The sequence below is a fragment of the Oncorhynchus mykiss genome, chromosome 17, assembly GCF_013265735.2.
Source record: "Oncorhynchus mykiss isolate Arlee chromosome 17, USDA_OmykA_1.1, whole genome shotgun sequence".
NCBI lineage: Eukaryota > Metazoa > Chordata > Actinopteri > Salmoniformes > Salmonidae > Oncorhynchus > Oncorhynchus mykiss.
This window is the reverse complement of record NC_048581.1, coordinates 41,795,140-41,814,380: the sequence shown is the minus strand read 5'-3', so window position 1 is coordinate 41,814,380 and position 19,241 is coordinate 41,795,140. Positions and strand designations below refer to the sequence as shown.

Here is a 19,241-nt window from a genome sequence, read left to right as displayed (position 1 = left end):
CATGCACCTCTAGTGTTTGTTTGCTAACCGCCGTAATACCATATACGAAGAAGTGAATGGGCTTGTGCAAACCTGGTGGAAACCGTGCCAAGGGCTGTGAGCGCTACCTGTCAGACATCTTTCTAGTTTTTCTGAGAAATCGTTTACCGTCCACATATGCCTTGGTGGGCGTGAGGGGACATTACAGAAACATTTGCTACTAACCGTCACGGGTAAGACATAATCCAATCGTTTTTATGGAATAATTGTACATTTTCAAAGATATCCGTAGCTAGTTATTTAGCTTAGGCTAGCTAGCTAACGTTAGCTAGCTATCTCACCTGTGTGACAGCAAAATTCAAAGCTAGCAAACCTGTGCAAAACTTCGCGACACATGCTACTGACTAAGTAGCTAGTTAATCATTAAGATGGCTAACTATAATCTAGTGTTTGTTATTATGTATGTTGTGAAGCTAATATGTAATGATAGCTAACTACTAGAGTTGTTGTTGTTAGCTGTTAGTAACTAGCTAGCTTTTTTGGCCTGCTTTCAACCAGACAGAGCGACCAGGGATTGTTATTGTAATCTCCGTTTTGCTTTTCGCTTGACATTTTCCTATTTTATTGCTCATATTCCATGTAGCAGTAGGCTATACATTGTTGTATCGTTACCCTGTTGAATTAGAAATGATTCAAATAGTATCTACAGGGCAGCTAATTTAGCTAGCAAACATACAGTAGATAATTTAGTTATCTAACGTGGTTAGGTCTACATGGTTGTATTTTGCTAACACTAAAACGTGGATTAGTTTGTTAGCTAATTTAGCCGTATATCCCCCCCCCACACAAACTAAAATATGAAGCAATACTAATAACGTTAGTTACTACGCGTTTGTCTTTCTACCATAACTAGCTAGCTAGTTAATTATGTAAGATCGGATTTGCGTTTTGTAGTGAGAGAACGTTATATTTTAATAAAAAAATATTATTATTATTTAACCTTTAGTTATGGAAGGGGGTTTTGTGGCAACTTCTGACCTTGACATACTTAATGTCACGTTAGGAAACCAAGGGACGAGTCAATGTTTGCCTTCAACCCAGACAGAAAAGTGTGAGCCAGGTAACAGTAACTAAAGAAATGAGGCGAGGGGAACAATAGGCCAGCATCCTTTATTTTTTAGACTGCCTTGTTTCCTCGGAAGCCCATTGCCACTACCAACATTTGTTTAAAAGGTTGATGTAAAAGGTCAAATTCACATCTTGAAATTATGACCAAGTATTTCAAAATGTTGACTTGCTTATCTAGAAATGTTCTGATACTAAATAGACATTTTGAGATGCGCAAGTCAATCCATCTAAATACATTGCAGAGATCAGCACAGCAGGGTCGCTGGCAAACATCTGGCGAGCTGGCATTTGCCCCAACAAATATTGACACAAACGCGTTGAAAAGGGGACAAAGTACTGTTGTTTAGACTGATTTGCCTCGTGATTTGTGAACTTGTGCACAATTAATCTGTGCTTCAGACTGATCAACTGTAGCCTACTGATAACAACCACAGCTGCAGGTAGCCTAGAGATGCCTATGCGCTCTGATCCCCTTTGGCCAGGGGAAGCGAAGCGGTAACGTCATGTATTTATAGCCTAAGCTATGGATTTATAGCCTAAAATAGGCCTATTTATTTGTGTTAAGAGAAATGTTAATGTGATCAAATTTGGTTTATATTCAAACTTCAGGTGGCAAGGCTACCTAGACGTTATCAATCACATTATTGACTGGAATTAATAAACACAGTAGTGATGACCTACTGTGTGAGTACATTTTTAATTGGAAATGCAAAGGCCTACACGATGCAACCCAGCATGAAGTAAGCTCAGCCCTGTTAGTTCTATTGTCCAATCTGGCCCCATCATAGCCCATATAAAACCATTTTACAGCTGGTTTATTACAATGTTCTACTCTACAACTAGGGTTCTCCCCACTCTGGGACCTTGTCGTGCATCACCACATAATGTTACAAATGAAAAACCATGTATAAGTATGGTCTACTATCTCAACATTTCAACTTAGTATCTCAACATTTTGAGTTGTGTGTCTCTAAATTGTGAGTTAGTATCCTCATTTAATATTTTTTGGGGGTGGTGGGAATGGGCTTCCATACTGTGGGACCCATTGTCATTCCAAAACATGTTATTAAACAGATATGAACATTTAGGCAAAAACGTTTTGGTTCTATTGATTTGGGTGTATTTTATTCAGTCAGACTTAAGACCCATGCACAGTACTGAGACAGCCTTGGTGAAAATTGCAAATGACCTGCTCATGGCTGCAGATTCAGGATCATCTTGATTTTTCTGGAGCTCAGTGCTGCTTTTGATACAGTAAATCACACCATTCTACTGCAGTGCCTAAGAGAGCACACTGCCATCTGTGGGACTGCCCTAAACTGGTTCACCTACCTCTCTAACTGCAAGCAGGATGTCACCCTCGGTGATACAAGTTCAGAGGAGTCCACCATAATCTGTTGGGTCCTACAAGGGTTGGCGCTAGCACCCATTCTCTTCCTAGTCTACATGCTCCCACTTGTCCAGATCTTCAGACAGCACAGTGCCCATTTCCACTGCTATGCAGATGTCGCTCAAGTGTACCTTTAAACAAATCCTGTCTGGAAGAGGTAAAATCTTGGTTGCAGAATTACTTCCTTCAACTCAACAGCAGCACAGAGGCAATTCTGATACTCACCCCCCAGCAGATCAACAACTCCTGCAGCATCTGTCTTGCGATAGAGGCCACATCATTCCCATCTCCTCAGTCATAAACTTGATTGGGAAATTCGACCCTGCTCTCTCCTACAATACCCACATTAGTCACATTTGTAAAATTGCATTCTTTCATCTGAAGGAACATTTCCCGCCTAAAACCCTCTCACCATTTCTGATCAAGAAAAGCTTATCCATGCATTTGCTTTCTCTAGAATTGATTATGTGAACACAGTACTTGGGGGCCTGCCTGCAAATTCAATTAATAAATTACAGCTCATCCAAAACAATGCTGGAAAACAAAAAAGTCTACCCCCATCTCCCCCATCCATGCTGGCCTCCATTGGCTGTCCCTCACTGAATTGCCTTTCAAATTCACTTCGTCGTCTACAAAGCCTTAAATAGCACCGTACCTGCATACTTGTCAGATCTACTCTCACCCTATAAACCTCCATGCACACTACGTTCAGGCCATGCCAAACTGCTCCATACCAATAGGACATGGCTCTGCACAATGGGGTTTTGTGCCTTTTCCTCCCAAGCACCGTGCCTTTGGCGCTCCAATCCTGACAGTCTCAGGGCTGCTCAAAGCTATTGGGGCTTTTAAAGCAGTCTTTAAAGGTCATGGACAGTCAAAATCATGTTTTTCATGAAGTTGGAGGATATTTGAAGAAAACCAGATCAAATTATGATGACTAAAGGTATGAAAAATGTCTGCTTCTACATTGAAAATGTTTGATCAGAAAGTTACCCCTCCAGTGTCAAACACTTTGATTCATTATTAAGGGGAAAAGGTGAAATCACCTTAACTCTCATTTTATTACGCCAATGGTAACATGATATTATCTTACCTAATTTAAGTACTGCCTTGTAACCAACATTGGAGAAGGTGTTTTTGTAGAGGGCCATGGTTCATATAGCTAAATGACTACTGTACTCTGGTGCCAACATTTGACTGTAGGATGTCAGCAAATATAATGAAGTTTACCCTATTAATCTATTATTATAGGGTAATAGTGAAGACATCAAAACTATAAAATAACACATGGAATCATGAAGTAACCAAAAGTGTCAAGTCAAAATATATTTTAGATTCTTCAAATAGCCACCCTTTGCCTTGATGACAGCTTTACACACTTGACATTCTCTCAACCTGCTTAACCTGGAATGCTTTTCCAACTGTCTTGGAGTTCCCACATATGCTGAGCACTTGTTGGCTGCTTTTCCTTCACTCTGTGGTCCAACTCATCCCAAACCTTCTCAATTTGGTTGAGGTCAGGTGATTGTGGAGGCCAGGTCATCTGATGCAACACTCCAGCACTCTCCTTCTTGGAAAGGCTATTTGACCACAGCCTGGAGGTGTGTTGGGTCATTGTCCTGTTGAAAAATTATAGTCCAACTAAGCGCAAACCAGATGGAATGGACTATCGCTGCAGAATGCTGTCATAGCCATGCTGGTTAAGTGTGCCTTGAATTCTAATAAATCACAGACAGCAAAGCACCATCACACACCTCCTCCACGCTTCACTGTGGGAACCACACATGCAGAGATCATCCATTGACCTACTCTGCGTCTCACAAAGACACGTCGGTTGGAACCAAAAATATATAACATTTGGATTAATCAAACCAAAGTACAGATTTCTACCGGTCTAATGTCCATTGCTTGTGTTTCTTGGCCCAAGCAAGTCTCTTCTTCTTATTGGTGTCCTTTAGTAGTGTTTTCTTTGCAGCAATTCGACCATGAAGACCTGATTCACGCAGTCTCCTCTGAACAATTGATGTTGATGTGTCTGTTACTTGAACTCTGAAGCATTTATTTGGGCTGCAATTTCTGAGGCTGGTAACTCTAATGAACTTATCCTCTGCAGCAGAGGTAACTCTGGATCTTCCTTTCCTGTGGCGGTCCTCATGAGACCCCGTTTCATCATAGCGCTTTATGGTTTTTAGTTTATTTGTTTAAGTCATTACAATTTTTGTGACTGCACTTGAAGTTCTTGAAATTTTCTGGATTGACTGACCTTCATGTCTTAAAGTAATGATGGTCTGTCATTTCTCTTTGCTTATTTGAGCTGTTCTTCCGTAATATTGACTTAACCTCTCTAGGGTATGTGGGACGCTAGTGTCCCATCTGGCCAACATCCAGTGAGATTGCAGAGCGCCAAATTCAATTACAGAAATGCTCATGATAAAAATTCAGAAAACAAAACATATTTGACATAGGTTTAAAGATTAACTTCTTGTTAAACCAACCACAGTGTCATATTTATAAAATGCTTTTCGGCGAAAGCATACCTATCCCAGAACATACCTAGCCCGGAACATACCTAGCCCAGAACATAGCCCAGTTGACAAATTATTACAAACAGTAACCAGCCAAGCAGAAGCGTTACAAAACTCAGAAATAGAGATAAAATTAATCCCTTACCTTTGATGATCTTCATATGGTGTTAATCAGAAGACATTCATTTACTCAATAAATGTTCCTTTTGTTCGATGAAGTCTCTTTATATCCAAAAACCTCAGTTTTGTTAGCGAGTTTTCTTCAGTAATCCACAGGCTCAAACTTAGTCAAAACAATCAGACAAAAAAATCCTAATTGTATCCGTAAAGTTCATAGAAACATGTAAAACGATGTTTATATTCAATCCTAAGGTTTTTTTTTTTTTTGCCTAAATGATCTATAATATTTCAACCGGAAAATAACGTTGTCAATATAAAAGGTAAACAAGAAATGCACATGCGCCTGAACTTTGGGTCCACTCGTTCAGACTGGTCTTACACCCTCATTTATAAGAATACAAGTCTGAAACGATTTCTAAAGACTGTTGACATCTAGTGGAAGGCATAGGAACTGCAAATGGAGTCCTATGTCAATGGATACTGTAATGGCATTGAATAGAAAACTACAAAACCAAAAAAAAAACTACTTCCTGAATGGATTTTTCTCAGGTTTTCGCCTGCTAAATCAGTCCTGTTATATTCACAGACACTATTTTAACAGTTTTGGAAACTTTAGAGTGTTTTCTATCCAAATTTACCAGTTATATGCATATCATATCTTCTGGGGCCGAGTAGCAGGCCGTTAAAATTGGGCATGCTTTTCATCCAAAATTCCGAATGCTGCCCCCTACCCTAGAGAGGTTTTAACCCTATTTTGTAAAAGACCATCTTCTGTATACCACCCCTACCTTGTCACAACACATCTGATTGGCTCGAAGCCATTAAGAAGAAAAAAATTCCACAAATTAACTTTTAATAAGGCACACCTGTTAATTGAAATGCATTCCAGGTGACTACCTCATGAAGTTGATTGAGAGTGTCAAGAGTGTGCAAAGCTGTCATGAAGGCAAAGGGTGGCTACTTTGAAGAATCTCAAATATAATATTTTGATTTAACACTTTTGGTTACTACATGATTCAATTTGTATTATTTCATAGCTTTGATGTCTAAACTATTATTCTACAGTGTAGAAAATAGTAAAAATAAAAACCCTTGAATGAGTAGGTGTCCAAACTTTTGACTGGTACTGTACATGCATACGGAATGCTACAGTAGAAACGACAACACAATGCACAGAAGATAAGGCCCTTTGATAGGAACGCACACATCCTACGTTATTAGTTGTAAGGAAAACAACCATGAAGGCAATGCAGACACCAGCCAGAAAATATGCCAGGGGGGAAAAGTTTGTGCAAGACCTGTTTTGACTAGAGATGCACAAATGTCTTCATACTTAATCTGGGGAAACACTGGGGAAGTGCTTGAACTCTCGCTGAAGAGTTTGTCAGGCTCAATAAAGCCTCAAACATAATTTGTCCAGTGAAATGGGCTACCAATGTGAATTAATGAGTAGGGGCAACACACCTTCATTGAAACTTGTTAGAAAATCATTTGAAATTGACTAGTTGAAACAGCCTATATATAAATAGCTTGAGGGCAGTGTGGGTTAACTGTCCTGTTGCGTAACAATCACATTTTGGAACAGTGAGTGAGACCATTCTGACATCGCGCACATAAAAAAAACTAATGTTTGGATGACCGTTAGAGATATTTGGATCTCGTGCGTGAAAAGGTTAAGCACACTGTGATTAAATAATTAAAACACACAAATGACTCAAGGGAGACAGAAATCAAGATAACTTGTTCCCGAACCGCCACCTCCCGCTGCTGCTGGCCTTCACAGATTCTGCTATTACGGTCCCGAAGTTGCCGGTAATAGGCTACACCAGTGGTCAGCAACCTTTTTTTCCATTTGGAGTGCCAATTTATCATAACTGACATGCAGATCGGTAGAAATGTTATGGTTTTCAGAGTGGTTATCGAAAGAGAGACACCTGGAAATATTGTTCAAATAGGCTACATTGAAGAACTACTGTAATTCTCAATGGATGTAAAAACAGACTTAATTTACTTGCTATTTGAGGTGGAGAAAAATTACTTTGAGAAGCTCCACAGCTCATTAGTGGTGGTGAGTTAAGAGAATCAGAAATACTATCAGCTCCCCAGATGGGCACATTTTATAAGCCTACATTTGCAAGCAGGCCAGGTAGCCTAAGCCTACTTATATGCATAATCAGGTGCGCGTCCTTACTCAACATTGAGTGCGTTTCAAGGAGCGTTTCAAACAAAAGACAATAAATTGACAACTCATTGCCTAAATGGAATGAAATAAACTTGTTTCTCACAAGTGTAGCCTAGGTTGTGCGCTCTGCAAACAATGCGTCCACTCTGACAATGAGAAGAGTAAAAGACTGAAATAATAATAATATATTGATTGCATTAACAGAAATTATGGTAATCAAACATACATAATTCTGGGAATTAAGGGTGAATGTACTACTGGTGTGCCATCCCCGCGACGTCTGCAATGGATTAGTCTGCTGAGACAGGCGACAATCAAGATGTTTTTTTTTATGCAACGGCTCGACTAAAAAAAATATATATCGGTCGACCAACAGTCTATAAACCAAACAATCAACCAGTTGACTAAATGGGGTCAGCCTTAGACATTAATAAGGGATCATAGCTTTCACCTGGTCAGTCTGTCATGGAAGGAACAGGTGTTCCTAATGTCTTGTACACTCAGTTTGTTTGTATAAATATTTATTTATTTAAAACAATATATATTTGATGCACTTTGATATTATTCTTGTAATATGAAAAATGCGCTTTATAAGTGTAATAAATTATTAGTGCAATATCCTATACATTTTCTCCTTGGTTTTTCCTGCAATTTGCAGTTACTGCATTGATGATTAGCAGATGTATGATTTTTTTTTTTTTGACTGCTCCATCCTGCTTCATCATACCAAAGCTTTTATCCCAATCAAAAAGAACTGTCCTAAACTAATATGTTTGTCTCAGATTTCCGTGTTTGTTTCCCCCAGCACTGATTTATTTTCAATGGCGTGGACTGTGCCATTGGCATATTATTATACATGAATTTTTAACTTGTTGGCAGATTTGAATGTATACACTGGCCTTACGAAAGGTATGCCGTGCATATAGCCAATCCTAGACAACAAGGCCCCATTGAATACTTATAACTTTAGGCTAAATCTTACAATTCTCTTGGAAAGTCGCATACAAATGCGTTTTCATAGCTTGTTATCGAAGGAACAGGTTTCCTAAACCTAAATAAAATCGACTTGATTTAATTGTATTGGGTCTGCTTTGGATACAACTCTGCTCACATTAGTGAGTCAGACATGAGATGTTGACATGCTAGGTAGGATATTTCTTAGCAAAATTAGGCTATGTAGATGCAGTGCATTCGGAAAGTATTCAAATCCCTTGACGTTTTCCCAATTTTGTTACGTTACAGCCTTATTCTAAAATGGATTAAATACATGTTTACCCTCAATCTACAAACAATACCCCATAATGACGAAGCAAAAACTGGTTTTAGGTATTTTTGCAAATATGGCACCATCCCTACGGTGTAGCATGGTGGTGGCAGCATCATGCTGTGAGGATGTTTGTCAGCAGCAGGGACTGGGAGACTATTCAGGATGGAAGGAAAGATGAAAGGAACAAAGTAGAGAGAGATCCTTGAAGAAAACCTGCTCCAGAGCACTCAGGACCTCAGACTGGGGGTGAAGATTCACCCTCCAACAAAACAAGTCTTTGAATGTCCTTGAGTGGCCCAGCCAGAGCCTGAACTTGAACCCAATCGAACATCTCTGGAGAAACCTGAAAATAGCTGTACAGCGGTGCTCCCCATCCAACCTGACAGAGCTTGAGAGGATCTACAGAGGAAAATGGGAGAAACTCCCCAAATAAAGGTGTGCCAAGCTTGTAGTGTCATATCCAAGAAGACTCAAGGCTGTAATCGCTGCCAAAGGTGCTTCAACAAAGTACTGAGTAAAGGGTCTGAATCCTTATGTAAATGTCATATTTCCGCTTTTATTTTTTTTTATATATATACATTTGCAAAAATGTCTCAACCTGTTTTTGCTTTGTCATTATGGGGTATTGTGTGTAGATTGAGGGTAAAAATGTATTTAATCCGTTTTAGAATAAGGCTGTAACAAGGGAAGGGGTCTGAATTCTTTCCGACTGCACTGTAGGTCTAAATCTAAGATATAATGAAATCTATAAACCCAAAAGTCAGATTAAATTATTATTTTTTTTAACAAGGACCCACAGTCTGTAACTGTCACCTATGAGCCGCTAGGCCAAACGGTTATCTGAGGACACCAATCAGGGCCTAAAACTATCGGTGACTCATGATGTACTAGTTTGCGTAATCTCGTAATCCAGGAGGGATTTAACTTTTCCTATCCTTCTGATGTAGCTGTGACCACCAATGTCACGGCTCTATGGTAGAACAGGAACATGGTAGTTGGGATTGCCTAGCCTATTAGTATGCCAAGGTAGGCTATGTGGCTACTTTTTACTCTCTGTACAACAAAATGCTCAATGTTAGCATTTCATTGCCTTGTTTAGTTTAAGTCTCCATAGGTTTGTTATAGGCCTAAGTATAGTAGTATATTTAAACGTTCCGTTGACTGCAGTGGGATAATCCCTTGTGTAAACAAGAACACCTGTAATATAGACGAGTGTCTTGTTTTCTAATGTTTACATTTGATGTCACGTTTGCTTTCTCTGCAGAGCCTGTCGTAACCGAAGTGGGCTTCAGTGTTAATGGCTGAACCATGAAGGCCCAACTTCAAGTTACTGGTGAGTTTTGACCTTTTGTTACACCCTAACTTGTAGCCCTGAGTAGCTAATAGTAAAGTGATGGTATGTTTTTCTTTTTTTCAGTAGGCATTTAATATCGTTTTGTGGATAGAATGGAAATAAGAATCAGCCGCTGACACCCGAGGAGGCAGAAGACACCTTTGAATGGGACTGGGCAGTGCTTATTCTCTATAGGCCTAGCTGATGGCACAGGCTCTGATCAAGTACTTATAGTGTATAGAATAATTTTATTTTGAGGGAACTTTGCTTTTCAGTGGTTCAAAAAAATATAAATAACATGGTAGGATATTGTCAGACCCCAAAACAAGTCTATTGGTTAGGCCTAAGTGAATGTAGTTCTCGCATTTCAAGGTTTATTTCTATATCTCACTTCAGTGCTGATGAGCATTTACTACACTTTTGCTTACCATGCTATTTGTGTGTTTTATGTCCTCTTTTGCACACAGTGCTGTCGGCCAAACTGAAGGAGAACAAAAAGAACTGGTTTGGCCCCAGTCCGTACGTGGAGGTGGCTGTGGACGGCCAGTCGAAGAAGACCGAGAAATGCAACAACACACACAACCCCAAATGGAAGCAGTCACTGACAGTGTAACTACAGCAATAATTATTTGCATTAAAATTTAAATGTATATTCATTTAGCATACAGTGGTTCTTCCTTATAAAGTTACGAGCTTATGCTGCGACTGTTAGTGGTAGATGGTGGCATTCTGTCATTGCACCACACTATCACAATGGGGAGTTAAAACGCTAATCAAAATATTGTTATTTTTTTAAACAAGACATAGAAAGTTGATTGTAATTTCAGTAAAAAACTATAATAATTAAGGAACTTGTCTGTCGGCCCTGCATTAAAAACCAAAGTAGTTTAACTTCTTATGGCTGCAGGGGAAGTATTGAGTCGATTGGATGAAAAGGTGCCCATTGTAAACGGCCAGCTCCTCAGTTGCTAATATATGCATATTATTATTAGTATTGGATAGAAAACACTCTGAAGTTTCCAAAACTATCAAAATATTGTCTGTGAGTATAACAGAACTGATATTGCAGGCGAAACCCTGAGGAATATCAAACCAGGAAGTGGCTTCTATTTTGAAATCTCCATGTTCCATAGCCTCCCTTTGCTCCATTTAAAGGGATATCAACCAGATTCCTTTTCCTATCGCTTCCTCAAGGTGTCAACAGTCTTCAGACATAGTTTCAGGCTTTTATTTTGAAAAATGAGCCAGAACGATAACATCGCGTCAAGTGTTCGCAGGAGTTTTGCTGACGCAACAGAGTTTGGGCAGACATTGCCGTTCCCTCTCCTACTGAACAAGACATTTGCGGTTGATATATTATCGATTATATATTTTAAAAACAACCTCAGGATTGATTATAAAAAACGGTTGACATGTTTCTGTGGACATTACGGAAACTATTTGGAATTTGTCTGCGTTGTCATGACCGCTCTTTTCTGTGGATTTCTGAACATAAAGCGCCAAACAAACAGAGGTATTTTGGATATAAAAATCATCTTTATGGAACAAAAGGAACATTTATTGTGTAACTGGGAGTCTCGTGAGTGAAAACATCCAAAGATCATCAAGGATAAACGATTAATTTGATAGCTTTTCTGATTTTCGTGACCGAGCTGCTTGATGCTAAGTGTACTTAATGTTTTGTTGAGCGATCAATGAATTTATACAAACGCTTGGATTGCTTTCGCTGTAAGGCATAATTTCAAAATCTGACACAACAAGTGGATTAACAAAAGGCTTAGCTATTTTTAGTAATATTGTTTGAGTGTGGCGCTATGCTATTCAGCGATTGTTAGATGACAATTATCCCGTTAACGGGATTCCAGCCATAACAAGTTAAAGAAAATTGTGATAAATAAAAATATATACCAGTGTCGTGTCTTTGCTATGCCGGATTAAGTGATATGACTTGCTATTCTAATAAAATAATTTCTCTGTAATTAATTTTACCTGATTAAACTAATCATGTAAATGTAATTAACTAGAATGTCGGGGCACCACAAAAGAATGTTTGAGCTGTTATCTTCCGAATAAACTCTTAAAGACCTGGTAATCTTTTACATCAATAGCAGTCAATTATTAATCGTCACCTTATTCAGTCTCATCTGAACATCGTAAACTCTTGGTTATCTTCACTAACCCTGGCTAACAAGTTGAATCAGCAATACAACATTTGGTTTATTTATTTACTAAGACCTAAACAATCACACAGAACTACATATACACAAGATGGGTCATACATTGATTGCTAATTGTCATTAAAGAAAATGTCCCTAGCGGACGGAACAGATTTGACGGCTGGTTACATAAAAAAAGGGGGTTGGGGTTCGAATGAAAGCGCGGGAAGACTGAGGAACAAATCATTTGGTCTCTGATTGGACCTTGTGAAGCTATGCTATCGTAAATACAGAATCTTATGCATTCTAAATAACCGCCAATTTGGAAAAGGAAAATGCAAGAAATATTTACTCTGAGCTGTGCTTCAATAGGTTGGTCATAGAAGGAAGGCCATGCTACCCAACAGAGATCTCCCTTGTCCATTGAAGAATATGTCTTGTGGCAGAACGGATACGCTGTAGTACCGTCGTCGTGTGGTAGAACAGATACTTTGTCCGTCCTTTCCTAGCCCACGTTTACATCTGGTGCTGCTAACTCAACGGCTAGGAGGTGTCACTTATTTTGTGAATAAGAGTTCAACGTTTAAACTAAATTGCCATACTTTGAGCTCACGCTGAAGTTGGCTTAGTTCTGTAATTTGATATTAGTCCTTTTAATGTATGGACCGTCGTCCTCGGGAACACAAATGTTACATTTTCGTAAAGGGCTTATGTAGTAGGGAGAGAAGGGAGTGTTTCATAGTTCACATCCAATGTCGGCTCGCGGGGCCACTGAGTTGAGCCTAGTTCACTTATGAAAACCAATTCTCTCATTTAGAAGCTAAAATTACATTTCATCTGTTCACAAATAGTTTCATATTTAAACATTTAAATTGCACAACAGTTCCATGTGAATGTGAAAACTATAATGTGTAGACTTTCCAAGATACAGTTCATGTCATCCTATCATCATTAATAATGTCTCAGATGACAACTGATCTGATATCATTTTCTTTAAGTACCAACGCATATTTTCAACTAGTTGGATTACCGAATTATGGTTATGTTCACCACCCTTTTGATGTTACCCGACTCTCTATGTTAACAAAGGGCTTTCCAAGAGTCACTCTCTATGTTTGAGAGAGTGGAAAGGGGGAAAGGTATTTATGGGGGTCGTAAATCTCACCAACAGGCCAATGTCATGACACCAGTTTAATTTAAGGACCAAAAAATTGACAGCTGTGCCATATAGATTGCAAACTAGTTGGGAAGAGATTATTATTATTATTATTTTTTTTTTATGTACCGTATTAATGGACACGCAATTTTCCATTTATTATAACCTACTGCAGGCCCAAAACCTATGGGTTTAATCTTCTGAACTAATGATTATATTGAAGATAGAAGCCACCGCTTAATGAGTTCCGATAGCCGATCTGTTATCCAACTATTATTATTATTATTATTATTGAATTACAGAGCATGGGGACTGGTCTTGATAAATCAATCAGATTTCTATTTTGGAATATAAGGATTATTTTGCTCTTCACTTGCAGTCACCTAGTAGCTTAGGCCTACAGTACTCTCGACCTATCTCGTTGTACAGCGCCATATTTTCTTAACTGAAACCTTTTAATTAAATCGCTTAAGCCGTGATTGTAAAATGAATCGGCTGATGCATTGGTCCAGAGCCAGGAGAGTCACCTGTGAGCTCTGGAATGCCACCTCTTTTTTATGTGTGATTTATTACAAAATGGTCATTTAATAGCCCGGCTACTGTAGGTGTGAACCCCCCCCCCCCCCCCCCCAAACTTGCAATATATTCCATGTTTATTTCAACTACATTTTAGTTGCACTTCCCCCAGCTCCACGACCACGGGTAAAACCTAGCTGAGATGATCAATGTACTTGTTGCATTATTGTATCGTAATTTTCTCAAGCCAAAACGTCTTGATGGGCATCACCAGTTCATCTTTCCTTGTAGGCTTGGCAGAGTAGAGATGTTATACTGTAGGCCTACCGTAGGCGACATTAGTCTCACTAATGTTGAATAATGTGCTGTTAAAAGTGTTGTAGGTATTTTATTTATTTTTATTTAACATTTTATTTTACTACATAAAGGTCTACTTACTCTGCTGGTGTCTTGACCTAGTTTATGCCCTCATTTGCAATGCAAATCCAGGCGGAAATGTGTTTTGGGCCATTGTCTGCATTTGGTCCATGCCTGGGCCTGCTGCACACAAAGTTCTTTGTTTGTCAGACAAATCATTGCGTCAAAACTACAGAACAAAACAAGAGAACACGCATGTTTACTGTTCTGGGGAGAAAAAAATATATAAAATCTCTTCAACTGTCTTCTGACTGTGATTAGAGCGATGTTGATTGCCTTTGCCGGGGCTCATCGTCTTCAACCATCATTGAGTCCATCTTACTGAGTCCACCAAATGCATTGTTTTCTAACCACATCTGGATGGATCCATAACGAATTACTATGGGAATAAATATCACTGAATGACAGAAATATTGGAATAAATTGGGCTAATGAAGGCAACATTGTTTCTTACTGGAACACCCAAAGTCATCCAATTGTTATAATAGGATTTGAAGAAAGGTCAGGGAGGTGACAATGAACCTGATGGTCACTCTGACATACCTCCAGAGTTCCTCTGTGGAGATGGGAGAACCTTCCAGAAAGACAACCATCTCTGCAGCACTCCACAAATCAAGCCTTTATGGTAGCGTGGCCAGACGGAAGCCACTCCTCAGTAAAAGGCACATGGCAGCTTGTAGTTTGCCAAAATGCACCTAAAAACAAGATTCTGTTGTCTGATGAAACCAAGATTTAACTCTTTGGCCTGAATGCCAAGCGTCATATCTGGAGGAAACCTGGCATCATCCCTATGGTGAAGCATGGTGGCAAAATCGTGGTGGCAGCATCCTGCTGTGGGGATGATCCTGCCAGATCCTTGATGAAAATCTGCTCCAGAGCACTCAGGACCTAAGACTGGGGCGAAGGTTCACCTTCCAGCAGGACAAAGACCCAAAGTCTGGCCCAGCCAGAGCTCGGACTTGAACCCGATCAAACATCTCTGGAGAGACCTGAAAATAGCTGTGCAGCAAGTTTCCCCATTCAACCTGACCAGAGCTTGAGGGGATCTGCATAGGAAAATGGGAGAAACTCCCCAAATACAGGTGTGCCAAGCTTGTAGCGTCATACCCAAAAAGACTCGAGGCTGTAATCGCTGCTGAAGGTGCTTCAACAAAGTACTGAGTAAAGGGTCTGATTACTTATGTAAATGTGATTTCAGTTTTTTATTTGTAATACATTTTAAACATTTCAAAAAAACTGTTTTTGTTTTGTCATTATGGGGTATTGTTTGTAGATTGATAAGGGTGAAAAAACATTTGAATATACAGTGCCTTGCGAAAGTATTCGGCCCCCTTGAACTTTGCGACCTCTTGCCACATTTCAGGCTTCAAACATAAAGATATAAAACTGTATTTTTTTGTGAAGAATCAACAACAAGTGGGACACAATCATGAAGTGGAACGACATTTATTGGCTATTTCAAACTTTTTTAACAAATTAAAAACTGAAAAATTGGGCGTGCAAAATTATTCAGCCCCCTTAAGTTAATACTTTGTAGCGCCACCTTTTGCTGCGATTGCAGCTGTAAGTCACTTGGGGTATGTCTTTATCAGTTTTGCAGATCGAGAGACTGACATTTTTTCCCATTCCTCCTTGCAAAACAGCTCGAGCTCAGTGAGGTTGGATGGAGAGCATTTGTGAACAGCAGTTTTCAGTTCTTTCCACAGATTCTCGATTGGATTCAGGTCTGGACTTTGACTTGGCCATTCTAACACCTGGATATGTTTATTTTTGAACCATTCCATTGTAGATTTTGCTTTATGTTTTGGATCATTGTCTTGTTGGAAGACAAATCTCCGTCCCAGTCTCAGGTCTTTTGCAGACTCCATCAGGTTTTCTTCCAGAATGGTCCTGTATTTGGCTCCATACATCTTCCCATCAATTTTAACCATCTTCCCTGTCCCTGCTGAAGAAAAGCAGGCCCAAACCATGATGCTGCCACCACCATGTTTGACAGTGGGGATGGTGTGTTCAGGGTGATGAGCTGTGTTGCTTTTACGCCAAACATAACGTTTTGCATTGTTGCCAAAAAGTTCAATTTTGGTTTCATCTGACCAGAGCACCTTCTTCCACATGTTTGGTGTGTCTCCCAGGTGGCTTGTGGCAAACTTTAAATGACACTTTTTATGGATAATGGCTTTCTTCTTGCCACTCTTCCATAAAGGCCAGATTTGTGCAATATACGACTGATTGTTGTCCTATGGACAGAGTCTCCCACCTCAGCTGTAGATCTCTGCAGTTCATCCAGAGTGATCATGGGCCTCTTGGCTGCATCTCTGATCAGTCTTCTCCTTGTATGAGCTGAAAGTTTAGAGGGACGGCCAGGTCTTGGTAGATTTGTAGTGGTCTGATACTCCTTCCATTTCAATATTATCGCTTGCACAGTGCTCCTTGGGATGTTTAAAGCTTGGGAAATATTTTTGTATCCAAATCCGGCTTTAAACTTCTTCACAACAGTATCTCGGACCTACCTGGTGTGTTCCTTGTTCTTCATGATGCTCTCTGCGCTTTTAACGGACCTCTGAGACTATCACAGTGCAGGTGCATTTATACGGAGACTTGATTACACACAGGTGGATTGTATTTATCATCATTAGTCATTTAGGTCAACATTGGATCATTCAGAGATCCTCACTGAACTTCTGGAGAGAGTTTGCTGCACTGAAAGTAAAGGGGCTGAATAATTTTGCACGCCCAATTTTTCAGTTTTTGATTTGTTAAAAAAGTTTGAAATATCCAATAAATGTCGTTCCACTTCATGATTGTGTCCCACTTGTTGTTGATTCTTCACAGAAAAATACAGTTTTATGTCTATGTTTGAAGCCTGAAATGTGGCAAAAGGTCGCAAAGTTCAAGGGGGCCGAATACTTTCGCAAGGCACTGTAAATGTTTGAATAATTCTGTAACGTAACAAAATGTGGAAATAATTAAGGTATCTGAATGCTTTGAGAATGCATTGTATATCACTAGGAGTACATTTACTCTTAATTCCTAATCTACACTTTCTTGCTTTGGTTACGTAATTGCTGTTAATGCATTAAATATTATTATTCCAGTCTTCCTGTTATCATTGTTGGAGTGGACACATTGTTTGCACAGTGTACAACCTATGCTACACTTGTGAGAAACGACTTTGTCAATTCAGTCATTGTCTTTTTGTTTGGCGCGCTCCTGTCAATGTTGACTAAGGACGCACACACATAAAGTAGCCCTATAGGCCACCTGGCCTGCTCACAAATGTAGGCATACGTTTTGATTTACCCAGTTTATCAATAGAGATTTACCATTAAAATAAATTACTACCATTATGTTGTTTTTGTAGTTGGATTGGTAAAATAAAAAAATCACATTGATTTGCATGATTTTATTCATTAATGCATACATTCTAATGTCAAATGTAATGATATTAATCTCAAAGGATCTGTCTGGATCAAGTGCCATTCTGTGACTGGCTAATGCGCTTTGTTTTTTTTTGCCGTGGTATTGAGTATCGTGATACTAAACCTGGTGTCGAAGTCAAAATTATGGTATCGTGACAACACTATTGTCTCTTCCTTGTGTACTGTTGTATAGTCTACGTGCAGTGTTTAAACCCTAACTAAATATACTTTTTCCCTCTACACAGAATTCTCACACCTTTCAGTAAGCTCATTTTCCGGGTATGGAGTCATCAGACGCTGAAAGCCGACATCTTATTGGGAATGGCTACATTGGAGATCAGTGAAACCCTAAAGTCCAATGATATGAAACGTGAGTTGATTCTCTTTTCCCTATAAGGCACAGAGCAGGTAGTATGAAATATGATGATCTGAAATCTCTGACTCTTTGATACTGGAAAAGTGTGATGCATTGGGACGTAAGATACTTTGCCTTCGGAAAGTATTCAGACCCCTTGATCTTTTCCACATTTTGTTACATTACAGCCTTATTCTGAAATGTTAAATCGTTTTTCCCCCTCATCAGTCTACACACAATACCACATAATGACAAAGCAAAAATAGTTTTTTAGACATTTTAGAAAATGTATAAAAAATCTACTTTATCACATTTACTTAAGTATTCAGACCTTTTACTCAGTACTTTGTTGAAGCAGCGTTTACAGCCTTGAGTCTTGGGTATGACGCTACAAGCTTGGCACACCTGTATGTGGGGAGTTTCTCCCATTCCTCTCTGCAGATCCTCTCAAGCTCTGTCAGGTTGGACGGGTAGCGTTGCTGCACAGCTATTTTCAGGTCTCTCCAGAGATGTTTGATCGGGTTCAAGTCCGGGCACTGGCTGGGCCACTCAAAGGCATTCAGAGATTTGTCGCTAAGCCACTCCTGTCTTGGCTGTGGGTCGTTGTCCAGTTGGAAGGTAACCTTCACCTTTTGACAAACTTCAAGCAGGCTGTCGTGCCTTTTACTGAGGAGTGGCTTCCGTCTGGTCACTACCATTTGGTGGAGTGCTGCAGACATGGGTGTCATTCGGGAAGGTTCTCCCATCTCCACAGAGGAACTCTAGAGCTCTGTCAGAGTGACCATCAGGTTCTTGGTCACCTCCCTGACCAAGGCCCTTCTCCCCCGATTTCTCAGATTGCCGTGCGGCCAGCTCTTGTAAGAATCTTGGCGGTTCCAAACTTCTTCCATGTAAGAACAATGGCCACTATGTTCTTGGGGACCTTCAATGCTGCAGACATTTTTTGTTACCCTTCCCCAGATCTGTCCCTCGACACAATCCTGTTTCGGAGCTCTATTGACAATTCCTTCGACCTCATGGCTTGGTTTTTGCTCTGACATGCACTGGCAACTGTGGGACTTTATATAGACAGGCGTGTGCCTTTCCAAATCATGCCCAATCAATTGAATTTACCACAGGTGGAAACAGGATGCACCTGAGCTAAATTTTGAATAACATTATATAAAAAAAAAACGTTTCGCTTTGTCATTATGGGGTAGTGTGTGTAGATTGCCCAGGATTTCTTGTTTGTTACGTTACAGCCTTCTTCTAATGGATAAACAATGTGAAAAAGTCCAGGGGTCCGAAGGCACTGTACA

General features: G+C 39.7%; 1 protein-coding gene across 5 annotated transcripts in view; it reads left to right on the top strand.

Moving 5' to 3' along the window:
- LOC110493899 (E3 ubiquitin-protein ligase Itchy) overlaps positions 1 to 19,241 on the top strand; it is a 57,667-nt gene continuing 38,426 nt past the window's right edge. Inside the window, exons 1-5 of one of the 5 annotated variants that reach the window (XM_036949889.1) lie at positions 1 to 212; positions 9,856 to 9,924; positions 10,012 to 10,148; positions 10,392 to 10,533; positions 17,834 to 17,958. In XM_036949889.1, coding sequence (XP_036805784.1) covers position 10,148; positions 10,392 to 10,533; positions 17,834 to 17,958 — 268 coding nt within the window. In that variant the 5' untranslated portion in view covers positions 1 to 212; positions 9,856 to 9,924; positions 10,012 to 10,147. Of the gene's footprint in view, positions 213 to 9,855; positions 9,925 to 10,008; positions 10,226 to 10,391; positions 10,534 to 17,833; positions 17,959 to 19,241 lie in introns of all 5 variants that reach the window. The other 4 variants (XM_021568481.2, XM_021568484.2, XM_036949890.1 and 1 more) reach the window with 4 other exon arrangements.